At 36.4% G+C, this 25,631-nt stretch overlaps 3 protein-coding genes across 9 annotated transcripts in view; all 3 read right to left on the bottom strand.

Moving 5' to 3' along the window:
• Positions 1 to 23,199, bottom strand: part of LOC308697154 (uncharacterized protein) — a 190,591-nt gene extending 167,392 nt beyond the window's left edge. The window contains exon 1 of the mRNA XM_081376286.1: positions 22,948 to 23,199. The gene's annotated coding sequence lies outside the window, so the exon portion shown is untranslated. The remainder of the gene's footprint in view (positions 1 to 22,947) is intronic.
• Positions 1 to 25,631, bottom strand: part of LOC308697125 (uncharacterized protein) — a 450,215-nt gene that overhangs the window by 115,792 nt on the left and 308,792 nt on the right. The gene's annotated exons all lie outside the window — the stretch shown is intronic.
• On the bottom strand, positions 11,590 to 25,578 carry LOC308697155 (uncharacterized protein). Of its 7 annotated transcripts, none has more exons than XM_081376287.1 (8): positions 25,203 to 25,578; positions 20,796 to 20,889; positions 17,763 to 17,824; positions 15,045 to 15,076; positions 14,660 to 14,935; positions 14,208 to 14,453; positions 13,073 to 13,144; positions 11,590 to 12,996 (listed from the first exon to the last, which is right to left on the bottom strand). In XM_081376287.1, the coding sequence occupies exons 3-8, from the start codon at positions 17,771 to 17,773 to the stop codon at positions 12,740 to 12,742; spliced, it is 894 nt and encodes a 297-aa protein (XP_081232413.1). In that variant the 5' UTR covers positions 17,774 to 17,824; positions 20,796 to 20,889; positions 25,203 to 25,578; the 3' UTR covers positions 11,590 to 12,739. The 7 variants fall into 7 exon arrangements, with proteins under 7 accessions (XP_081232413.1, XP_081232415.1, XP_081232418.1 ...); XM_081376289.1 differs by having other exon boundaries at positions 20,801 to 20,889; positions 25,203 to 25,539; XM_081376292.1 differs by lacking the exon at positions 25,203 to 25,578 and adding an exon at positions 23,168 to 23,238 and having other exon boundaries at positions 20,801 to 20,889.

Raw genomic sequence — 25,631 nt, 5'->3', positions numbered from 1 at the left:
ATGGTTTCATGTTGATTTAAAGTTTTTTGTTTGTTTGTTATTAACTGATACCTTCATCTCTTCATACACTTCAACATCCAGCACAAAATTAAAGAGATATATGAGCTAAGGATGTCCTCTGACCCCAAATAAATTGATAGTGGAATGTTCACAATCTACAATATACAGGTAGATATTCTCCTACTTAGTATGTGTGTAAATAGTTGTGCTTAAATCTTTGGATGTATTTTTACACACCATAGTGATGCAAAGTTCCACAACCTATGAACTAACTTTAAAACATTATCTTATTCTTTATCTTTAAGATTCAAAAAACCAAATCACTAAGAATTCGTGATACACAAATAAATACACAAAAGTTTCCAAATGATGGTTTTATTACTCCACCAGATTTAGTCATCTTGTTCAGATAGCAGACGACACTGGTTCACATTTTGTATGTTGGACTGTGTGTGTTTTAGGTGAAGACGTTTCTTTGAGAGCCGTCAACATTCAGTGTTTATAGAAATAAATGACGATTAAGAATTTAAGTGATAGTCTTTCTGTTTGTGAACTACATTGATACTTTGTTTAGTGCAACTTTCCTTCTATCTACGAATCACACAAAGTATGAGTAACAAAGTTACACTTAAACTATTACAACAGAATCACATCTGACTATTGCACCGAGAGATGCATATTCATCAAAACTTGAAGCTGTTAAACAAAGTTCCACACTTTGGTAAAACCTGCAGATAAAATTGCACCAAAAGTAAATTCTAGAAGTCAACTGGGTTAAAAGTAAATGCATCATCGTGAGCCATTTAAAACAAATACAGAAAAGCCACTATAGTGATCAGTTTTAGTTTTTGAATGTCTGTAATTGACATCTTGTTTCTTTTTGTTTTTGTACAGTTTGCAAAAAGTATATAGTCTCAGAGCGTGTTCATATAGGAATGTATGAAAAACATGAACAAATAGTGCATAAAGATAATTAAATTACGGTCTTTCTAATATGAGACTGTTTAAGACTAAACAAATCATATTTATTTTAGAACATCTTTCTGCTATGTCTACGAAACATCGACGTGAAAGATGAGTATTGCTGTTTTTTCTGTTACCTATAAAACTATTACACTTCAAACTCGTCTAACTATTACACTTATTTTGTTATTATTACACAGTTATTTTGTTTGTGTGTGTGTGTGTGTGTGTGTGTGTGTGTGTGTGTGTGTGTGTGACAAAACAACAGTTAAGCTAATGAATTACAGTTGATACGTGGTATTTTTACGTGAAAGGAGGGTTGATTCATTTTTTATTCTGTCCACACCAATACTTTGAGTTTTATGCATCGGTCTTTTAGGCCCGATCCAGAATACAGACGTTGTGTTTTATGTCTTAATGATTGTTCTTCTTTTTATGATCTTCTTTTTATTCAAATGTTTTAACATATCGTCAATTTCAATGGTTAGATAAATCATCTAACTATTATATGTGAAACAAGCACAGTCGCATTAAAGTCGGATTCTTGTTTATATTGAACATTGTTATTGAACCGCATGTTTAACAGCGCTAGTGTTCTCGGCCTCATCAAATTTCACACAAGTCACATAGTTTTCACCGGAGCATACCGACTTTGAAACAAGACTTTGTTTAAAAGATTTTGTTTGCATTTCTTCTGAAACACCCTGTTCTGAAATTGTTTACCACGGTTTCATTTTTAACATCACTAGCGTAACACTTATCGTATTGCCGCGTGTGATTGTAATGTTTTGTATGCCGTTTTCTTTACACCTTCCCCCGGATATCTGTTTCCTACAGTTAGTTGTAATGTTAGTTAACTCTAGGTCTTCTCTTTGTTCATATACGACAGTATTCACATGAATTGGTTTGATTTGATAAAATTATGGTTTAAACCATCATCTTCACGTGAGACATTTACATTATACCGTCCTAGTTTTTAAATAGCGGTAAAATGTATATTTTATATTTTAACCCTATATGCGGATATAGAATAGCATATGCATTGGTGAATTGTTCACCATAAGTTCTGTAACAAACATTTAGAAAGTAGTTAGGATGTATTTCATTTTGCGCATGCTTTAAGTTAATTTGACCAACTATTAAGATGTTAAAGTCCAATAGACCTTTAGCGCATTGAGTTAAAATTAAAATCAATATCGCATTAAACGCATCATTACCGAATTCAGGGGTGTTTAATAACGTCAATAGTTATCAAGCACCAGCTGATTTAAGTTTTTCTTCAAACAAAAGTAATTTTCTGATAAATCATCGTACACCTACGTGTGTTTTGTTGTATGCACAGATTTTGAGGGTCGCTTATAGAAAGATGCGTCTTTGTTTCACGGTATTTTTAAAAACATAGATCCAGAGAACAGAGAACCTTGTGCGGTATTCTATATCCGCATATAGGGTTAAAATATAAAATATACATTTTACCGCTATTTAAAAACTAGGACGGTATAATGTAAATGTCTCACGTGAAGATGATGGTTTAAACCATAATTTTATCAAATCAAACCAATTCATGTGAATACTGTCGTATATGAACAAAGAGAAGACCTAGAGTTAACTAACATTACAACTAACTGTAGGAAACAGATATCCGGGGGAAGGTGTAAAGAAAACGGCATACAAAACATTACAATCACACGCGGCAATACGATAAGTGTTACGCTAGTGATGTTAAAAATGAAACCGTGGTAAACAATTTCAGAACAGGGTGTTTCAGAAGAAATGCAAACAAAATCTTTTAAACAAAGTCTTGTTTCAGAGTCGGTATGCTCCGGTGAAAACTATGTGACTTGTGTGAAATTTGATGAGGCCGAGAACACTAGCGCTGTTAAACATGCGGTTCAATAACAATGTTCAATATAAACAAGAATCCGACTTTAATGCGACTGTGCTTGTTTCACATATAATAGTTAGATGATTTATCTAACCATTGAAATTGACGATATGTTAAAACATTTGAATAAAAAGAAGATCATAAAAAGAAGAACAATCATTAAGACATAAAACACAACGTCTGTATTCTGGATCGGGCCTAAAAGACCGATGCATAAAACTCAAAGTATTGGTGTGGACAGAATAAAAAATGAATCAACCCTCCTTTCACGTAAAAATACCACGTATCAACTGTAATTCATTAGCTTAACTGTTGTTTTGTCACACACACACACACACACACACACACACACACACACACACACACACACACACACACACACACACAAACAAACAAAATAACTGTGTAATAATAACAAAATAAGTGTAATAGTTAGACGAGTTTGAAGTGTAATAGTTTTATAGGTAACAGAAAAAACAGCAATACTCATCTTTCACGTCGATGTTTCGTAGACATAGCAGAAAGATGTTCTAAAATAAATATGATTTGTTTAGTCTTAAACAGTCTCATATTAGAAAGACCGTAATTTAATTATCTTTATGCACTATTTGTTCATGTTTTTCATACATTCCTATATGAACACGCTCTGAGACTATATACTTTTTGCAAACTGTACAAAAACAAAAAGAAACAAGATGTCAATTACAGACATTCAAAAACTAAAACTGATCACTATAGTGGCTTTTCTGTATTTGTTTTAAATGGCTCACGATGATGCATTTACTTTTAACCCAGTTGACTTCTAGAATTTACTTTTGGTGCAATTTTATCTGCAGGTTTTACCAAAGTGTGGAACTTTGTTTAACAGCTTCAAGTTTTGATGAATATGCATCTCTCGGTGCAATAGTCAGATGTGATTCTGTTGTAATAGTTTAAGTGTAACTTTGTTACTCATACTTTGTGTGATTCGTAGATAGAAGGAAAGTTGCACTAAACAAAGTATCAATGTAGTTCACAAACAGAAAGACTATCACTTAAATTCTTAATCGTCATTTATTTCTATAAACACTGAATGTTGACGGCTCTCAAAGAAACGTCTTCACCTAAAACACACACAGTCCAACATACAAAATGTGAACCAGTGTCGTCTGCTATCTGAACAAGATGACTAAATCTGGTGGAGTAATAAAACCATCATTTGGAAACTTTTGTGTATTTATTTGTGTATCACGAATTCTTAGTGATTTGGTTTTTTGAATCTTAAAGATAAAGAATAAGATAATGTTTTAAAGTTAGTTCATAGGTTGTGGAACTTTGCATCACTATGGTGTGTAAAAATACATCCAAAGATTTAAGCACAACTATTTACACACATACTAAGTAGGAGAATATCTACCTGTATATTGTAGATTGTGAACATTCCACTATCAATTTATTTGGGGTCAGAGGACATCCTTAGCTCATATATCTCTTTAATTTTGTGCTGGATGTTGAAGTGTATGAAGAGATGAAGGTATCAGTTAATAACAAACAAACAAAAAACTTTAAATCAACATGAAACCATAATATTAATAAATAAAATATGGTTTACAATTACAGTGCAATGACTTCCATAATATTTTATTTTAGTAAAGCTATGTCTGGATCAGCCAACACAAAAGTTGTGCGTTGTGAGTGAGACCTCGCAAAGATTACACCGATATTAGATTTCTCGAACATTGCATGGTTGCACTACGCCTGAAACTATGCCGAAAACTGTCAAAAAATCATCTGGTATCATGGTTTAGTTGAATTTTAAAACACTGTTGTGTCAGACGTATTGGGTAGCATGATTATCTTGTTTAATCGTGTATTCAGTCCATATTTGTAGAAATAAGCAAAATACATTTATAAAGCAAAAAGAACACAACAAGTATGAAGATATGTTTGGTTACTTTTAATTCTAACTTTAAAGCTAGATTATCCTTTGAAAAGTGTAATACAGTATTTGATTTTTACACATGCAGTGTTTTCGCCAACTGACCTAGCCCTGAAGTTATTACTTCTGAAGGCCTCTCATGTGCAGATTCGCTCGGTTGAAAAAATGGTATTTTATTAGCTAAAATCATTGTCTTTATTCATAAATATGTCCTCATTGGTGTAAAATGACCTCTGCCAATGATCTGACTAAGCTAAACATTTCTTATCTTTATTTACATGGGACGGGTAAGTCCATGGAAGCTTCCATGTCGTTCCGCCATCTTGAAAAACTGTAATGGCAGAGAGGGACAAAAAGCACTAGCCTACCTCAACACGTTTCATCAACGCGTGTTCGTTCAGAGCCGGCTGCCTGAGACCGGCTAAAGTGGACAAGGAGATCAGTGAGAGGCGCTTGTCACTACCCCGGAAAATTTGAAAGGCTGCAGTGCACGGGACAATATAATGCAGGATCATACTTGTGCAGAGCCACAGGAGAAGGAATCCTTGTGGCCAAAAAGCAAACATTTTATTTATCGGGATGTAAATAAATATCGGGATAGCTTTTCCCCAGGTGGAAAGAGCTAATGAAGGAGAAAGACTTTGAAAGGGAAGTTGCCTGCTTTCTTCTCGACAGGTAAGTCAAAATGACGGTCTAAATGACAAGCTTTTTTCATTGCTTGGTTGTGTAAATCATTATATAGGCAGCATAACAGTAGAACATGTATAGTTCAACTCGATGATGTGCTATTGGAAGACATGTTGTCATAGCTTCTTGGCACATAACGGCTACCGCAATTGCAACACGCATTTGAAAAGCAAAGCGCTAGAGAGCACTATTCGTTAAAATGCAAAATACAATTTCACCGCTAGATGGGAGAAATTCTTTTGGGAGAACTAACTTGTAGGTTCTTTAACAAAAAAGTCTCCAAAATCAAAGGGCATGCTTCCTGCTATAGTATCATCAGCTCTCCCCAAAGTCTATTCATGCGGCCACCAGACAGATTTTAAACACCGGATTTAAACTTCTACATATATTTTGAGTAGATAACCCATAGTATATTCTTAGAAAAGGGTTTCACCCCGTGTGTTTCCACACTGATTAAGGATAGTTTGGGAGATACAAGTTAAAATGATCTTATAAGTATAATAGATCATAGCTACCAGTAATATCATGCTTTGAATCAAGACGAGTAAAATTAAATATTCGCCAACTTGACTTATGCCACGTCATGGACCACAGAGGCACATCGCGTCTGAAATTGTGTGGTGATCCAAATGATACAAACTTAGTGTAAATAAGAGCAATGTAGAGTCCTCGGATTTCTTAAAAACAACACAACATCAAAACATTGTGACAAACTTTGACAACATGTTGTATGGCCAAAAATACTGTTTGAAATATTTTTGTATAAATAAGATCTAAGACGCCTAAGCATACTTTTTTTGCTTTATTTATTTATTTATTTCATTTTTGAAAAATGTACAAATGTAGTTTTCTGTGATGGTCGTGTTTAGGTGTAAGGGATAGAATATGCAGTTACGGTACAAAAATCATTATGGCCCCAAACCATAAAAGCCCCAAACCATAAAAATTGAAACCCCCGCATGGACAAAAAAAAAATAAAATAAAAAATGCTGATTGAATCTTTTCACATAAATGAGATTTAAGACGACCAAGTACAGTTTTTCAACCATCTAAAGTTTTTGAACAGACATTGTTTAATAACAATTATACCTTAGGTTCAATTTAAAGAAAATCATTACAGTAATCTTCTAAAAGATAAATAGAAGATATGAATGTATTCAAACTTTAAAGATTTTATTTAAACAATCTTTTATTTTTAAAAGATATCATTTAAACTTTTAAGATTATATTTCTTATAAATAAACTCAGCACCTGATATCCTGATCGCTGAATTTGTGTGACTCTCTGACACACACACACCCTTTGGCTGGTGCTTTTTGAAAGCTTCGCAGGTCAAACAGGTGGTGTAAAGAGAGGCCAGAGGGCCCTGATTTCTAAACATGTAAGATGATTTTTTATTTTCGTGAACCCGTTTTATACATTGTGTTGTTTCATGAGCTGTATGTTTTTTCTTCAACTCTCTAAACATTTAACTGATTGTTTCATAACATGTAGGCCTATGTTTTTTCTTTAACTTTTCTTCTTTTTTTGTGAATCCATTTTATTTAAACTGAGATGGTTGGCTCAGTGGATAGTTCTACATTTATTTAAACTTTTTGTTTGAGGTTTCAGTAAGATGTTATTTTATATTATTTATTTTATATTATTTATATTCTTTTAAAGAACAGAATGTTTTATGTAAGATTATTTTTTATTCTTTTGTTTATCTAAAACTGAATGAATTGGTTTCAGTAAGATGTTATTGTATATTATATTATTTGTGTGAAATATACATGAAATATACAAAAATATGCTCTGGAATGTGGAGGAGCAGAAGGAGGGGGATGTCAGAATGTGGAGGGCGCGCGCACCACTCAGGCCGGGGCTGTGCTGGAGAGGCGCTTCAGTAAAAACTCTGTGATCTTTTGTGACTCCATTTTATTTAAACTTTTTGAGTGAGGTTTTAGTAAGATCTTTATTTATTGTATAATAATTTATATTGTTTTAAAAGAACTGAATGGCTTTTCAACATTTGTGAGTGAGATAAACTTCCACAGTTTATCCTTATCAGTTTCACATTACAGCCCGGATAAGCTAAGGGATAAGTAGGGAGGAGAATCCTGTGATACCAACTTCCAAACACACACTAACTGTCATGTTCAAAAGGCATCCATAGGCTTCAAACAATCAGACTTTCTGTCAGATACCATAACATATTGTTTAATCACACAGCGTCTTCAAAACCTTATGTCCATATCAAAAGGCATCAAACTAGCTGTCATCGCCATGATGTAATTATTATTAAAACACTTTCTGTCAATCAAAATCATACTAACTGTCAACCTGTCAATCAAAATCATACTAACTGTCAACCTGTCAATCAAAAATCAAAACTAGCTGTCAAAAAGACTTCAAAAGCCCTTTGATCTCATCTCATCTTCTTTGATCCTTTTGATCCTATGCCAAAAGGGGCGGGGCACCTGTCACCGGAAGGGGCGGGACATGTCACCGGAAGGGGCGGGGCACCTGTCAATCAATCATTTTTTGACAGGTGGTCCATGGTATTCACTACTTGCCCCTATTAGAAATATGCTATTATATTATATACTTAGGGGTGTGACGGTTAGTATATAACCGTGAGACCGACGGTTATAGTTGAACACCGTCATTAGAACTCTATAACCGCCAAAACCGTGTTATTAAAATATTTTTTACAAACATTTTTTTTATCATAGAGAATGTTTAAATACTAATTAAAAACAATTGTTAACAGTCTGTGTTATTAGTGATCTACGTCGTTTCCAACTGTATTTGATTCTTTGCCAAGTACCCCCTGACCGACCGCCAATCATTTGAGATAGAAACGACTATCATATAGTGATGTGCCATCATTATGAGATTTATTAAACAAAGGAAAAACATTTGCAATAATAAACATTAGCAATAAACATTTGCAATAATAAAAAATGTATCATTACCGTGATCGTGCAGTTTAGCCCTTGACTGGCCCCAAACATGTTTGATAAACGAAACATATAGCCTACAGTGTGTGTATATATGATGTGTATTACATTTTAGCTCAAAAAACAATTGTAATAAAAGATTGGATCATAAGATGCGCGATATTTCGGGAGACATGGTTTTTACCACTTAACGCATATTCTTTAATAAATAAAAAGAAAACATAGTAGACAATATAATAACCGTGACATGCAGGCGCGGGCGCGCCGCGTTCACTTGCATTGCATTTCATTGTGAACTAGAGCGCATCTCATCGTAAATGAATGAAACTCAGCGTAGGCCTATGCCTCATACATTAGCATTAAATATATTTGCTGCATCCTTTCTAGAACAGACAAGGGCTTTCTTGCGGCTCGCATCAGCAGAGCATTGCATCGTCCATAGACCGCAAAACAATCAGCGGATGGCGGGCGGGTGCGGGTGCGGCTTTGAAAAAAAAAAAAAAACGTTGGTGCGGATGATGAGATATTAATTTTATTTGTTTAATAGGCGACCAAGTAACTAATCAGTGTCTGCTCGTTTATTCAAACTAAGTTGTCCTATAACAGACGTCCTTCGCAATCGCAACGCCCCCTCCTTCGCCCCCCCTGTCGACGGACGGTTATGTTATGAACCGTCACATTTGACTCACGTCATAGCCGTCATCACCAATTCTGAAACAGGCACACCCCTATCTATACTTTTATTAATTTTATTGAGAAAACGTGAGAGGTGAATAAAGACTGAGAGTCAATGTCCAGAAATTACCAATTATTTATTTGTTTTGAACTATGTTGTATAGCTGTATTTTCATGTGTTCGTAGTCAATACTCAAAAATGAGTTTATATTTAATTATTAAAAATTGCCATTATTTTATATGAAACCGTTTTTAAATTGTATTTTATTTAGAAAATATTTTAGTTTGTCTTGTATATTTTTTTTATTAGATCAGATAACATTTTAAGCTGTCATATGTCATGTTACAATGTACCCCACCTATGGGGCATGTTGTCACATTTCACTTCCATTCTTTCGGGGTATATCAAGAAAAAAGTATATACTTTTTCTATAAAAAAGTAATCTGAGAATCTCAGTTCTCGCGCATGCGTCGTGGCGCTCCCGTGAACTCTCGTCAGAGGCCCACATTGAAGAACACTAATAGTTGGATAAAGTCGTTATTTTTGTTGTTTTTCCTCACAAAAAGTATTGTCGTCGCATGATAAACGTAATGTAGAGCCACTGTAGTCACTTGGACTATTTTAACAATGTTTTTAATAACTTTTCTGGGCCGATGAGTTTTGGTCCCTCTGAAAGCCTATGGAGGAGTGATGCAGCCGTCAGATTTCATCAAAAATATCTTAATTTGTGTTCCGAAGATGAACGAAAGACTTACATGGTTGGAACAACATGAGGGTGAGTAATTACTGACAGAATTTTCATTTTTGGGTGAACTAACCCTTTAAAGGTCCCGTTCTTCGTGATCCCATGTTTCAAACTTTAGTTAGTGTGTAATGTTGTTGTTAGAGTATAAATAATATCTGTAAAATTATAAAGCTCAAAGTTCAATGCCAAGCGAGATATTTTATTTAACAGAAGTCGCCTACAAAAAACGGCTGGATTGGACTACACCCCTCTACTTCCTTCATTAATGACATCACCAGAACCGTGTTTAGACTAACCTCCGCCCACAGGAACACAGGCGTATTGATGGCAAAATGTCAACAGGCGTGGTTGATGTTTATCTATAATCGGATACCGCAAAAGTTTAATTCGAAGTTGTTAGTTTGCTCTGTCCATTTCACCACGGACTGTTTTTCTAACCTGGGATAATATCAAGCAGGCTTCTCTCAGCGTTTCATACTGACGAAGGGGGCAATTTCAACTATATTCCCACAAGCGGTAAGTAGTGATTTACTATGGAAGTAGCGATCAACTTCACATCGTTTCTCTTAGTAGGATGAAAATAATCTTACTTAAACTGTGATTAATATACAGAAAGCGATCAAAGAACAATCCCTTTCCAATCGCCCAAGCTGTCAATCACAGCGCGAGTTTATCTGGACACTTGCCAAAACTCGTTATGAAAAACACTGCACAACGAAGCTCTTACTGTATTTATATACCTCATGTTTGCATTGGTGAAATCATTAGTGAGTGCAGAAACTGCGTTGCAATGATAAGATATTTTTTCATGCGATCAACAGGCTGTCATCTGCATGCTCATCACTGCAACCTTTTATGTGATGGGAATAGATCTAAATACTTAAACTTCTCACGATTCGTTAATCCCGATAGCTGTAATAGTAAAAACGTATAATAGCTGTAATAGTAAAAGTTTTCCAGATAGTTCCACATGTAATGCCAGATATTTCATATGCAAGCATGTCAGCCAATCACAGCAGTGGGCGTTTACACTGAAGTCTCACAGCAGACACGCCCCTTCAAACAGTGTGTTCAAACCAGGGAATGAAATCAGGCTAGGAAATATGCCTTTTATTTCTAAATTATAAAAAAAATTTGATCTAAAAAACATACTAACATTATAAGGGCACCCCTGGAAACATTATAAAATAATAAAAATAATCCATGGAATGGGACCTTTAACTATCCCTTTAAGTAAAAAAAAAAAACCCTGAAAACTGGTAACATTAGCCACAATATCTCAGTTTCTCTGAAGTGAAAGTAAGATCTGGCCAGCTGGAAAAGCATCTGAGCCACAGTCATCTATTTTAATTCATGTTTCACTACAGCAATGCTGATTTTACTGGCAGGGAAATATTGAGATAGATTGTGAAATAAAGCACAGAAATCTGTCATTTAGGTGATTTTTGATGAATCAGAGCCCCATGTTTCGCTGCGGCCCATCCTTTCTGCCAGCCGTGATAGTTGGTTACGGTAGCTTGTGACATCAGAAAAAAAAAAAAAAAAAAAAGATTTCAAAGCGTGTTTTTGAGACTGTCTTTGGTTCACTGCAGTTTTAAGGGGAAAAAACTCAGCAATGTTACATGAATACAGTGTTTCCTCTAGGATTTTCTTATTTCCACCCATGGGTGATTTCCACTGGCCACGCCCCCTTCACCCTGGTGTTTAGACTTCCCCACCGAACAATCACAGCACTTTGAGGAAATTAAAAATTAAAACAACTAACCATCTCCGTCAAAACAAATTGCGAAAGACATTTATTTACAAAGATTTAAACTGACACAGTAAGAAAAGATATATTCATAAACTATGTAAAAAAAACAAAAAACATTATAAATTAGGTTAGAGTATAATACAGCAGCAAAAGTAAAAAAATTAGGGCTGGGAATCGATAAAATAAATAAATAATTAATTACACAATTTGCTGTAATTAATTGCAATTAATTGCATTTCCTCCAAGCTTGTAATCATCAATATTTAAACTTAGAATCACCCAATTAAATTAAACACAGGAAAAAAAGGAACAGAAAATAGCCCTATATTAAAATAATATTAAACATCAATATATCAATATATTATTCTTTTTCAATAATCAATCAACATAATCAATTTAACAGATTTTTTTTTATTTTTATTTTTTTTACTAATGATCAAAATAAAACAGTCCTACAAAGCCATTATTACCAGAGCATGTGATCAGAGCAGGTCATTTTACCATTGTTGCCCAGCATAACTATACCAGCTCAGCAAACAGAAGTCTACAGAGAAATTTCACATTATTTGAGTGGACTTTGCCCTTCCAGTGCGTGATCGGTACATGATTGGAGCGTTTGGGCCGTTAACGACAGAGCAGGACACGCAGCGCAAACACATAGCAGAACATTGAGCAGAGAGCGCCGACACACACACGCGGCGCGGAAAAGAGCCGCTCATGAAAGCTGCGCGAGAATGAAACCTGATCGCCAAACACGGAGGGGCGGGACAGCATATTTTCTGCCTTTTCGATAGCAGCCGCAACAGGGAGTCATTAAAACGAGGCAAAAAAATTAAAGAGCTGCGTTAATTGCGTTATTTTTTTTTAATGCGTTAAACATCTCAAATTAGTCACAAAGATTAACACGTTAATTCCCCCAGCCCTAAAAAAATAGATAAATAAAACATGAGTGCAAAATAGATGTATAAAATCTTATAAGAGATCCTCTTATAAAATGTTTCCATCCTGGCCTGCAGTTTATACCGGAGTTCCAGCTTGGGATCTGGCTCTTGTTCAAGAAGGTTTATCTGTCACTCTCTTCGAGCCTCTTGATTCTGTCTCAGAAAAGTTTCTGACCCTCAAAACTGTGTTCCTTCTAGCCATCTCCTCACTAAAAAGAGTAGGAGATCTTCAGGCCCTATCGGTATCTCCTTCATGTCTTGAGCTTGCACCCGGGATGCAAATGTAGCAATAACCATCATTGTGATTATCGTTTTCATGATCGTTCGCCGTGGTCACGAACGAGTACTCCAATACTTGATCGCTCTTGCTCATCTCTACTTTGTAGGAATCTGGTTTCTTGTTCCTGTTCAGATGTTGACGAGTTATCTTGATTAATATAATCAGAGCCATCAGAGCCAACGGAGCCACAATCCAAACCCAAGCAGCTGGAAGGGGAAAGAAACTATTATTAAACGTTTTTTAAAATGTTGTAACGATCTCAATGTCTCTGGTTTTACTTACTGTGTTGTTTGGTGTCGTCAGTTCTGTGATCATCTGTGCTGTTCAGATTTATCACTGATTCTGTGCCAGATTCTGAAGAGGATATTGAAAGCTTAGTCACAGTTTAGTCAAGTCAACTTTAATTAAACAGTGCTTTTTACAATACAGAGTGTTTCAAAGCAGCTTTACCGGGAAAATAATGCAACAAAGTTTATATACAGCGTCACAGTCCAGCTTAAGTAAGTTCAGTGTTGATTCATATGTGTTGTAAAAAAATTACTTTAGTTCATTAATCTATATAGCCGCTCTGGAGAAAACTGTGTCTCTCTGTTTTCTGAAGTGAGGTGGACTCCGGCCGTATCCAGATTAGATGGTGGATCTGCACCTGGACCCAACCATGACGCATCCCTGAAGTGTCGGCTTCATCGACACGACCAATCTGACCTCTGACCTGTAATGCTGCCTGAATCATAATCATTCACTGTTCGCTCGTTGGCCAGAGGAGAACTGGCCCCCGACTGAGCCTGGGTTCTCCCAAGGTTTTTTTTCTCCATTCTGTCACTGACGGAGTTTTGGTTCCTTGCCACTGTTGCCTTGGCTTTGGCTTGCTTAGTTGGGGACATTTAATATTCAACGATATTATTGATCTGCCTAATTAGGGTGGACAATGATGCAATTTTCTTCTAGAAACAAACTTTGTTGTTTTATTTTCATTTTATCAATGTGTAGCTGCTTTGATACAATCTGTATTGTAAAAAGCACTATATAAATAAAGGTGACTTGACTTGACATGTCATCGTCCAGCTCAGTTCAGTTCTAATATAATGGAGTCAATGCAGATCAATAATATTGATGAATATTAAATTAAATGTCCCTAACTAAGCAATACATTCACTTTGTAGGAGTAGGACCAGTGTGTGTGTGTGTGTGTGTGTGTGTGTGTGTGTATGTGTTTAAGTCTTGTTTTATTGTATTTTATGTTTGCATGTTGATTTATCAGTGCACATCATTATAGTTTTAATAATCTTGAATCAGAATAACTTCATCTTGCAGCTTCTCTTCTCTAGTATTAATTAGCTGTTCAAATTATGAAAAATAAACCTCACCTGTCCGCTTTATATGTAATATTTCCAAACATCCATTGAATTTCTCTCACCTGTGACATTTGTAGTGACTAGTTCTCCTCCTGTTGAGTTCAGGACTCTGTAAATCCCAGCATGACTTGATCTGAACTCTCTGATGACCAGACGACCATTGCTGTCGGTCAGTCGATCATTCAGGACACCTCGTCCACTCCTCCATATCTCTGTGCAAACTGTGCCTTTACAATGCTCAACTGTTTCAGCTTCCAGGGGAAGATCATCAAACACCAGCTCTTCACCTTTCTGTCCTGTTAAGTTAACTGAAGAGAAATGAAAGGAGTGAATAGTTGTGACATGTTGATGGGTGGGAACTAGTTTAAGTTCAATTTATTTATATAGAACATTTACAACAGCCACTAGGCTGACCAAAGTGCTCAACAGAACAAGATTAAAAGAAGATATAACATGCATACTATGAAAGCAACAAAAAGCCCAAATTAATATTTAAAATCAGTTCTGATCTCACCAAGGACAAGGATTTCATAACGGTAGGAAATTGGATGACCGTTGCCATGAACACTTAAAGTGTGTTTGCCTGCATCGATGGTCTTCAAGTCTTTAATAATAAGACCACAAAGATCACTCTCATTCACCCGGCCCTTGAATTGTTCGTTTTGTTGACCACCATAAGCGACTTTGGATCTAAATGTTAGGATAAACGATAAGTTCTCTTCGATGCTCTCATCACAAGGCAGGAAAACACTGCCACCTTTTTGTCCATGGACAGTTAGAGTAGCAGCACCTAAATATAAAAACACTGTTGAATTACTATACAATATTGATACTGATGTGGTTTTTAATGTCACTGATCCAATTTACAAATAATTTCTCTTTACATTACACACACTCACCTGACAAAAAGGCCAGAAAACTGAAGAGGCACCTGATAGAATAAAATAAAAACGGTGGTTATATGTGTGTAATGTTTGGGACTCGTAATGAAAAGAAGTAAACAAAGTTGACAGGACGACTCGTTCACAACATTGTCAACACTTTACTTCTTTTTTACTTACTGCTGTATTGCAGTCTATGAACACTTACACAGAACACAACTAAATGGTCCTCAAATATCACCTAAAGTAAAGAATATTGAGCAGAACACATGACTCAAAAAACAAAACCACTTATTTAAAAGGTAAAAACACAGACCACAACTCTACACCACATAAAACGAAGCTGCACACAGACTTCATTGGACCTTGTGTCTGTCTTCATTGTGCTGTTTTTAAACTTGAAAGTGAACAAGATTCTTACTTTTTTTTTTTTGCCTCACTTTGTGAAACACTACTGACCAACTTCCCATTCCCATTCCACATTAAGGCTTCTCTCACCACATGCACAAACGTCTTACTGAACATCAGGTTTGGAAGTAAAAGTACTTTAGAAGTTATGCAGATAAATATGAACGGAGGTGGGAGCTTGTAGTGTCATGTGCTCCTTGACTTTTTAATTAAAACCAATTGTTAATCACTCCAACAGAGGTTACCAGTAACTCATAGATCTCATCTAAAGATCAGGGCTGCGTTTCCCAAAACCTCCTTTACTCTATGTCGTTCTTAAGTTACACCTTAAGCTGAACCTTATCATTAATATGTGTTTCCCAAACGTTCTTAGTTAAGTACACCTTCTGTAAGTCATACGTTTGTTAGGTTGGTCTGGACCACTCTTATCTTTATCTTATCACTGTTGACCGTCTATAGGAATATAATTCTTAAGTTGTAATTCACCCAGTGTTCAATTATTCTAATTCAAGTGTTTTCATGCAAAGAATAACATTGTCATTACACTGACTGTTGATAGCTTTATAATCATATTATCCACATGTACATCAGCTGGCAAACATTAGCCAGTAAAGGCTTATGTGTCTATTTACAGTTTCATTTTATTCGCTTTGGTACTATTTTCACAAGTAAGGCGTACATTCTTAGTGCTAATATCACAACAGATCATCAAAAGTGCACTTCAAACATTTCATGTTTTCAATTGTGTTAGTACAATACACAAAATCACAAAGTATCCTTTTCACAACACAAAATAACTTTCATCTATATTAATGTTTCATTCATAGTGGCTGCCTTTCATAATGCCATTACTATCAAACTTTTGATTTGCATCTCTTCTTGTTCAGTTTAATACATATATCTGTTATTTAATCCAATTAATCTTAATGGTTAATCAATTAATCATTTGGTTCATCTATAGATTTATATAGATACAGCTTCTGTAGATATAGTTTCTACTTTGTTTGCAATTTCTGATACAGATAACCAAATGAAATTAATTATTTTTACATTATAAGTGATTTTTCTAAGATTATAAGCACTAGGTTCAAAGTGTGTGTGTGTCCAGGTAATGGTGGTGGGAGACTGCCACATTACTGTAACTCATCCGTCATCTGTAAAGGACACCTACAGGACAGTCATATGACACAATGAAATAGTGAAAGCATGAGATCAGGTTTGGAAAGAATGACACTGTGTTACAAGTGTGATCAGTTTGGATTTTTGTACTAGTTTGGAGTTTTGAAAATGTACACCTTACTTGTGAAAATAGTACCAAAGCGAATAAAAATAAATAACTGTAGTATGATTTATGCGCCGTTATTCTCAAGTGGCCATAGGAACTGGTAGGAGGGGTAAGGGAGTGACGCAAGCACGGTGACTTTTATTTTGACAGCGCGACGGACCTTTATTTTGACAGCGCGACGGACCTTTATTTTGACAGCGCGACGGACCTTTATTTTGGCGGCGCTGAGAACGCCAGAGCAAACAATGCTCGCATTCTCTGTGTTTATTAGTTAGCGATCTGTATAACAATACTGTTTAATATGTTATTAGATAGAACTGTTATAGAAAGTAGACAGTATATGAAAAAAAGGTTATTAGCCTATGCCGTGTGGTTGATGTCCAGTGTTGCTGGGCAGAAATACATAATCATGTTTGGCTTGGTCCCCTCAAAGCTGCGTTGGATTTTCTCTTCAGCATAAAGGTTTAGAGGCCCATCTATCACTGTTTTCCATGTTTGTATAGTTAGTTTCTGGAGTAAATATATAGGCTATAATCTGCATGTTTACATTATAGCTGTTTTAAAAATGGCGGGTACTGGTGTTCCGCGTGCGTTCGGTCATCAGCGTACACTAACATCACGGGTAGTTCCTATAGTGCTGGTTTAGACCCTACTCTGAAGTAGGACCTAAATTAGTTCCTCCAAATGGAGTTCCTAGAACTAAAATCGTTCCTAGTCGGCGTGATCGCACCGCAGGAACATACGAGTACTTTAGCCGATAGTTCTAGGAACTGTGAAAAGGTTCCTCAGGTCGGAAAGCGGCTATTGATTAACCATTAAGATCAGTTGGATTAAATAATAGACAAATGTATTAAACTGAACAAGAAGAGATGCAAAACAAAAGTGTGATAGTAATGGCATTGTGAAAAGCAGGATCAGGATCACAGCAAATAATCCTGTCTCTTTAATTATGCAATTACTACATTTAACAACTCAAGCCTTCACTACACCAGTGTGCTCATCATTTACACACAGAATATGATCACAGAGAGAAAGGGACCCACCAGTGGAGCATCTTCCCTCTCTCCGTGGATTTGGCCAGGTGGAACGCTTTCTCTTAATATTGCTGTGGGGAAAAGTAAGTCTGTTAAGTTAGCACTCTTTAACATCCGCTCACTTAAAAATAAATCACTTCTAGTCAACGACTTAACCACAAACAACCTGGATTTTATGCTTCTGAATGAAACCTGGCTAGAAGACAGCTGCAGTGCAACAATCCTCAATGAAACATCCCCTCCTAACTTTACTTTTATGAGTGTCTGCAGAGCTGTTAAGAGAGATGGGGGTCTAGCTGCTCTTTTTAAAGATATCTATCAATGTAAGCAAATATCATTTGGGAATTACTTGTCTTTCGAATATCTGGGTATTGTGTTAAAAGGTGCTCCACGCATTTTACTTTTCATTATTTACAGGCCTCCAAAATACTCTCCAGCCTTTGCTGAGGACTTTACAGAACTGTTATCAACAATTACCTCAGAGTTTGACTGTTTTGCCATTGCTGGTGATTTTAACATTCACATAGATAGTGCAGAGAACAATATGGCAGAATCAAAACTGTTTTAAAAACTTTTGACCTGACTCAGCATGTACATGGACCCACACACAATCATGGACACACTCTAGATTTACTTATCAGTAAGGGTCTAAACATTTCATCGATTGTTATTAAGGATGTAGCGCTGTCTGATCATTTCTGTATTTTCTTTGATATATTGATCTCTCCTGCCACTGAAGCTAGATCTGTGTCTGTCAAGAAGAGATGCTTAAATGAGAACACTAGTGTATTATTTATGAAGGCTATATCCTTAACACCAAGCATATCTGCAGACTCTGTTGATTTTCTCCTTGATTCTTTTAACTCAAAAGTTAAAAGTGTAATTGATGATATTGCTCCTGTTAAAGTCAGGAAGAAGAATGGCAGACAAAAAGCACCTTGGAGAAACTCAACAGCAGTGCAAACTATGAAAAGACAATGCAGAAAAGTAGAGCGCATGTGGCGGAAGACAAAACTTGTAGTCCATTATAACATCTACAAAGACAGCCTGCATGCTTTCAATATGGAACTAGGCAAAGCTAGACAGACTTTCTTCTCAAATATTATAAACAGTAATTTAAACAACACACGCACTCTTTTTGCTACTGTAGAGAGACTGACAAACCCCCCAAGCCAGATTCCCAGTGAAATGCTCTCAGAGAACAAGTGCAGTGAGTTTGCTTCTTTCTTCTCTGAGAAAATCAATAATATCAGAAAGGTGATCAGCACATCCTTGAGTTGCTCTGGGGTCAGACAGATCAGACCACCTGAGAAAGTAGTTACTATGTCTGATTTCAAAGAAATTGATGGCAAAATTTTGGAAGAAACCGTACAGCACCTTAAAACATCAACAAGCGCTCTTGACACACTTCCCACATCATTTTTCAAAAGTGTGTTAAACAGTTTAGAAGCAGATCTTCTAGAAGTGGTAAATGCCTCACTTCTCTCTGGGAGTTTTCCAAACTCCCTGAAAACTGCAGTTGACAAGCCCCTCCTGAAAAAGAGCAATCTGGATAAGACCATATTAAGCAACTATAGGCCGATCTCAAATCTTCCTTTCATAGGCAAGATCATTGAAAAAGTTGTCTTCAATCAGCTGAACAAATTCTTAAGCTCGAATGGATACTTTGACAATTTTCAATCTGGTTTCCGACCGCACCACAGCACAGAGACAGCGCTCATAAAGATAAACGATATTCGCTTAAATACTGATTCAGGCAAATTATCAGTGCTGGTACTACTTGACCTCAGTGCTGCATTTGACACTGTCGATCATAACATACTTCTTGACAGGCTGGAAAACTGGGTGGGGCTTTCTGGTATAGTCCTAAAATGGTTCAGGTCATACTTAGATGGGAGAGGTTACTATGTGAGTATAGGAGATCATAAGTCTGAGTGGACATCCATGACATGCGGAGTCCCTCAAGGGCTCAATTCTTGCGCCACTCCTGTTCAACCTGTATATGCTATCAATGAGCCAAATAATGAGAAAAAAACAAATCTCTTACCACAGCTATGCAGACGACACACAGCTCTACTTAGCCCTATCGCCTAACGACTACAGCCCCATTGACTCCCTTTGCCAATGCATCGATGAAGTCAACAGTTGGATGTGTCAAAACTTTCTTCAGTTAAACAAAGACAAAACTGAAGTCATTGTGTTTGGAAACAAAGATGAAGTTCTCAAGGTGAACGCATACCTTCACTCTAGGGGTCAAACAACTAAAAATCAAGTCAGGAATCTTGGTGTGACACTAGAGTCAGACCTTAGTTTCAGTAGTCAAGTCAAAGCAATAACTAAATCAGCATACCATCATCTGAAAAATATTGCAAGAATTAGATGCTTTGTTTCCAGACAAGACTTAGAGAAACTTGTGCATGCTTTCATCACCAGCAGGGTGGATTATTGTAATGGCCTCCTCACTGGCCTTCCCAAAAAGACCATCAGACAGTTGCAGCTCATACAGAACGCTGCCGCCAGGATTCTGAGCAGAACCAGAAAATATGAACACATCACACCAGTCCTCAGGTCTTTACACTGGCTCCCAGTTAGATTTAGGATTGATTTTAAAGTATTACTACTGGTATTTAAATCACTCAATGGCCTAGGACCTCAATACATTGCAGATATGCTCACTGAATATAAACCCAACAGATCACTCAGATCACTAGGATCATATCAGCTAGAAATACCAAGGGTTCACTCTAAGCATGGTGAGTCCGCTTTTAGTTATTATGCCAGCCGCAGCTGGAACCAGCTTCCAGAGGAGATCAGACGTGCTCATACTGTAGTCACTCTCAAATCCAGACTCAAAACACTTCTGTTTAGCTGTGCATTTACTGAATGAGCACTGTGCCAATGTTCGTCCGACTGTACGGTACTGTATTTTATTTTTCTAAACTGTTTTAATTATTCTTATTTCTTTTTATTATTTTAATTTCTTCTATGTAAAGCACTTTGAATTGCCATTGTGTATGAAAAGTGCTATATAAATAAACTTGCCTTGCCTTTTTGGCCTTTCTTCTACCCTGACTGACTCGATAGCGTCGCCCTATGATAGATCCCACTTCTGTTCTTCTGTTCCAAATTCTCCATTCTGTGAATACAAATCACAAATATACAATAACATGGAGTAGTAAAAAAAACATCTCACTACTTGTTAGAATTACTAATCTCCCACTACTTGAACCGGCCCTATGAGGCAATACCCAAAAGTCGTCATGGACGGTACAGGCGTCACGGTTTGGTGCATACATTTACACGGAGAATACACGGTATGAAAATAAATAAAACTCGCGTGCAATTTAATTAATGTAATGTATTGCGGAACTACTGTTAGATACGCAGATTATTTTGGACACTTAATCTGTAGCTCCGCCTTAGCTCTGAAGCAGGCTGCGATGTAAAGATTGCAATGCTGGAATATATATTGAGAGAGAGGTGTGGGCGCGATCGAAAAGTCGTAAAGTGTTTACTTATATTTGTGCGTGTGTGTGAGGCGCGGCCGCGATCGAACAGTGGAAACATAAAAACATACTCCGTCATTTAGTTTATGCAGGACATCATTCAAACTGCAAAGTGTTTAAGTTACTGTTAATTACATTTTTAAGGAAAACAAATTAATCTGAAATGTAGCAGATTAATTTTCAATTCATTCAGGTACAATTACCAAACATATCAGGTATTTTTTATGAATTGAATTAATGAACTAATTATATAAAACTATTGTCAGTGCACTACAAATAAACTGGTTCTATGCCTTTATTAATAAAACTTATTTAAAAAAAAATACAAGGCTTAAAACATTTATTGTTCTTTTGGTGGTCCAGCCTGAGACATGCACAAGGCTTCTGCATTTTTGCTTTGCTTTTCCCTCCATTGTACCGAACTCGTACCGAACCGTGATGTCTGAACCGAGGTATGAACCGAACCGTGACTTCTGTGTGCCGTTCCACCCCTAAAAGAGAGTGCAGAGTTTTCAAATAATAGTGGACCAACGAATATTTGTGAAGAATAACTTTAATTAAAACAGTGTGAAGACTCGATTACAACTTTTGCAAACCACTAGAAAAGATAAACGAAAATGTGCCAGGAATCAAGTGTTGATATTAGTGTGGATATAGTAGTGTGGATATAGTAGTGGGGATGGCTGTGCCAGGCTAGTAATCTCTACTACACAATGAGGCCTGCTGGTGGTCATTTTGGTCTGGGTCATACAATTCTATGTTATATAGCTGACCCGGCCCCGGCCCCCCATCACAGTCAGGAACAATGATGTGGCCCCCAGAGAAAAAAGTTTGGTGACCCCTGCCCTAAACATTCGTCATCTTGTGTCTAATACGCTATATTGTGTAATTCTAATTATAATAGGGTTTGTTTTCATTATTTTGTTGTAGTGCGTAGTTTGGGCAATCAGAAACAGAGTTTTCAGTTTTCCCAATTGTGATTAAAATGTATTGCTACTATTGTAAGTAATTATCATACAACCAAGATATTTCTTCACCCATGTTTTTATATCAAACATACAGTTCTGTCGTGCAGCATCTTATGTGACAAAAAATAAAAATGTTTTGTTGTAAATTACGATAAAAATTGGGGTAGGTTTCATGGGGCTCTTTAAAATGTGGCTTATTAGAGTTTAATTGTGAACAAACAAGTTATGTCTACATTAATTCTCAAGGACTAACAAACATGTGGAGAGCATTTCATTCCCCACTGATGGCAAATTAATATTGTGATAAATATCTATATTGTATGAGAACTTTCTATTCATCAAATAATCCTGAAAAAAGGTACACAACTGTTTTCAACATTGATAATAATAATAAATGTTTCTTGAGCACCAAATCATCATATTAGGATGATTTCTGAAGACTGGAGTAATGATGCTGAAAATTCAGCTTTACCAACACAGAGATACAAAGCATTTTTAAATATATTCAAATAGAAAAGTTATTTTAAATTGTAAAAAAAAAAAGGTTTTGCTGTATTTTGGATCAAATAAATGAAGCCTTGGTGAGCAGAAGAGACTTCTTTTAAAACATTTAAAAAACTAAAGCTGATGCTCTGCGTGTTTTTCTTGACGCGTTCATGTAATTTTACGAGATCTTATTTCGTCCATTAAATCGATAATCTGTAAAATTCAATTACTCACCCATAGACTCCCCCCATTAAGAAATCAGGACAGAAGTGGGTGAAAGTGTACAAAAGAGACGGATTAAAACACGAGGTGTAAAGGGGAATATGCCCATCGTTTCCTCGTGATCAGATCGACCATATCATAACGCATTTGAATACCAGATGTACTAACAGTAGATGTCGATCATGCGTCCGACTGTTAAAGGCACAAAACACAGTAAGCGAAAAGTACAGACCAGACTTGTGGAGAATAAAATCTGATGCTCCTCTTCACTTCTCCGTATGACTACTCCACACTTCCTAAAATGCTCTTCTTCTTCTTCATACAACTTTTAGGTGTATTACCGCGGCGCCCCCTCTAGTGGGCATCATTAGCTATAGCTACTATTTTTTAAAAGGCTACAAATTCTAGATTTTTTTTTATTTAATTCTGTATTTTTCAGATACTGTATAAGAAATTTAACACTATCTTCATATGATTTATTTTGTAGGATCGTTGTAAGCTCTAAATTCATCTTAATTTTCTTGAGATTTTAAATAAACATTTATTTCATTACTAAAAATAGGACATATCAATATAACATGCTCTACAGTGTCCTTTAGATTTACATTTTCACACTTGTTTTCACAAAAGTCTTTGGCCCCGTTTACACTGCCAGTGAAATGTGACCCAATTCCGATTTTTTGCTCACATGTGACACAGATCGGATGTGTTCTTTGACAGTGTAAACAGGAAAAAAACGCATGCATTCGGATATTTCCAGATCGGTTTCAGGCCTCATTCATATGTGGAAATAAATCGGATATGTGCCAATGCGACTGTCATGTAAACAGGCAGATCGGATTTTCTGAGGCATTAGGCAACGTCTTCGCGGTTTAATGACGAGAGAAACCCCGACGCGCATCTGCAAAGGGACGGATGGCCCGACGAAACGTTGTCATCATAGGAGAGGAATGTGGAGAGGGGCACGGGAAGTGTTTTCACATGATTGTAAATTTAACGAAAATTTTTGTTCATTTACATTTATTCATTTCAAGCAATTAGTAATTTATTTGTAATAAACGCTTTAAGTGGGCTATTTAAATTTAAAAAGTGCTAGGACTATTTACATGTTCAATTATAATTTTAAAACATACGCGCAGATTGTGATGTAATATTGTGTGTGCATAGAAAGAATTTGTCCGCAGCCGCTCAAAAAAAAAAAATTGTTCACAGCTGCTCTACTCCTGAGCGCAACTCCGCAGTGTTGTGTAAGTACAGGCTCTAGGCAGTTTTTTTTGTGTTAATTTCTATTTCTTGTCGCTGTGCAGGCTCTTTATTGTATAACAGTGAACAGCCCTTAATTTATGTGCCGTAGATCGGTCCGTTGCATTACGAATGAAAGCAGTAATGTCAAATGTCAATAATGTCAAATATGTGATGTGCAGTCAAGTTCGGGTGTGTGTATGTTGTTTTAACGAGTGTTCTCACCGACACGCTTGTGATTCGTGGAGTTTTAACGAGTTTTATAGACATTGTTTCTTATTCAAAAGTGGTGTTTGGCAACTTTGCATATCGCAGAGCATGAAACATATTTTGTGTTCGTCTATTGGTGCAAGAGAATTTAACCCTTTAAGCATGCGCGATATGTTTCAGATAGTAGCCTATGGCAAGTGTAAACACATGAATCGGATATGGGTCACAATTTAAAGAATGTGTAAACAGACAGTCAAAAAAATCGGATATAAATCAGAATTGGGCATCAAGACCTGCAGTGTAAACGAGGCCTTTGTTTGTTTTTTATTTCTCCCTGTTATTCTCTACGATTCTTTGAAAATGTTATAAAACCATCTTCCTGTTCTTTCTTCCAGCTACTGTTATTGCAATCTATCCCTCACGTTTTTTAAATAAACATTTCATTTCAGTCTTACCATATTTTACCTTAATGTCTATGTCAGCTTTATTTGTTGGTTCCTTTGCACACTCATCTGCGATCTTACCTTCACTCATACATGACCTGCTGCAAGTGTGGCAAAACTATTGTACACCGCATTTCCGTATGTGAGTGTGGAGGGAGGCTAGTTTACAAAATTCAGCAGTTTAATCCTGTTTGGACACGAGAAATACGATCTTGTTACCAAACCGCTCTTCCTTCCCGTTGTTTATCCCACCTCCTTATCCCACATTTATTTTTGCCCTTGGATTTCAAATGTGCATTATATCGATCGTGTTAGTGTGCATTAGCTGTAATTTACTCGTGTAGGCCTGTGTGTGTGCATATATCTACTCACCCTTTAATCCCATGACCGCCAGTTCGCTTCTAGCTTTCAACGGAGCCACAACCCAGTTTACTCCCTTCTTCCCAATATTTACTTCACTGCTGCAAATCATTTTTCTTTTATTCATACTCCCATATATCCGACTAATTTATCTAGTACTTTTTAGATACTGCGTCAAAATCGACCTGGTACCTATTTATGGATTTAATGTTGCAATATCCTCAATTCTGGTATTTGCTGTTCTTTTCCTTTCGCCTCTTACATAAACTGATTCCTTCCCTCTGTATAATTTCCAATAATGCTCTACCGATGCACGCATTTTGTCCTGTTCGGTGTGCTATCTTTGGGATCCTTTCCTGCAAAAAGTGCAAATATAACGACAAACTCCACCCTGTGGTTTGCACTCAACGTCATAATCGGAACGTTTGATTCCTATTGGTC

Source organism: Scardinius erythrophthalmus (assembly GCF_964197995.2).
Source record: "Scardinius erythrophthalmus genome assembly, chromosome: 10".
NCBI lineage: Eukaryota > Metazoa > Chordata > Actinopteri > Cypriniformes > Leuciscidae > Scardinius > Scardinius erythrophthalmus.
Note: the sequence above shows the minus strand (reverse complement) of the source record. Positions and strands in the feature narration are given on the sequence as shown.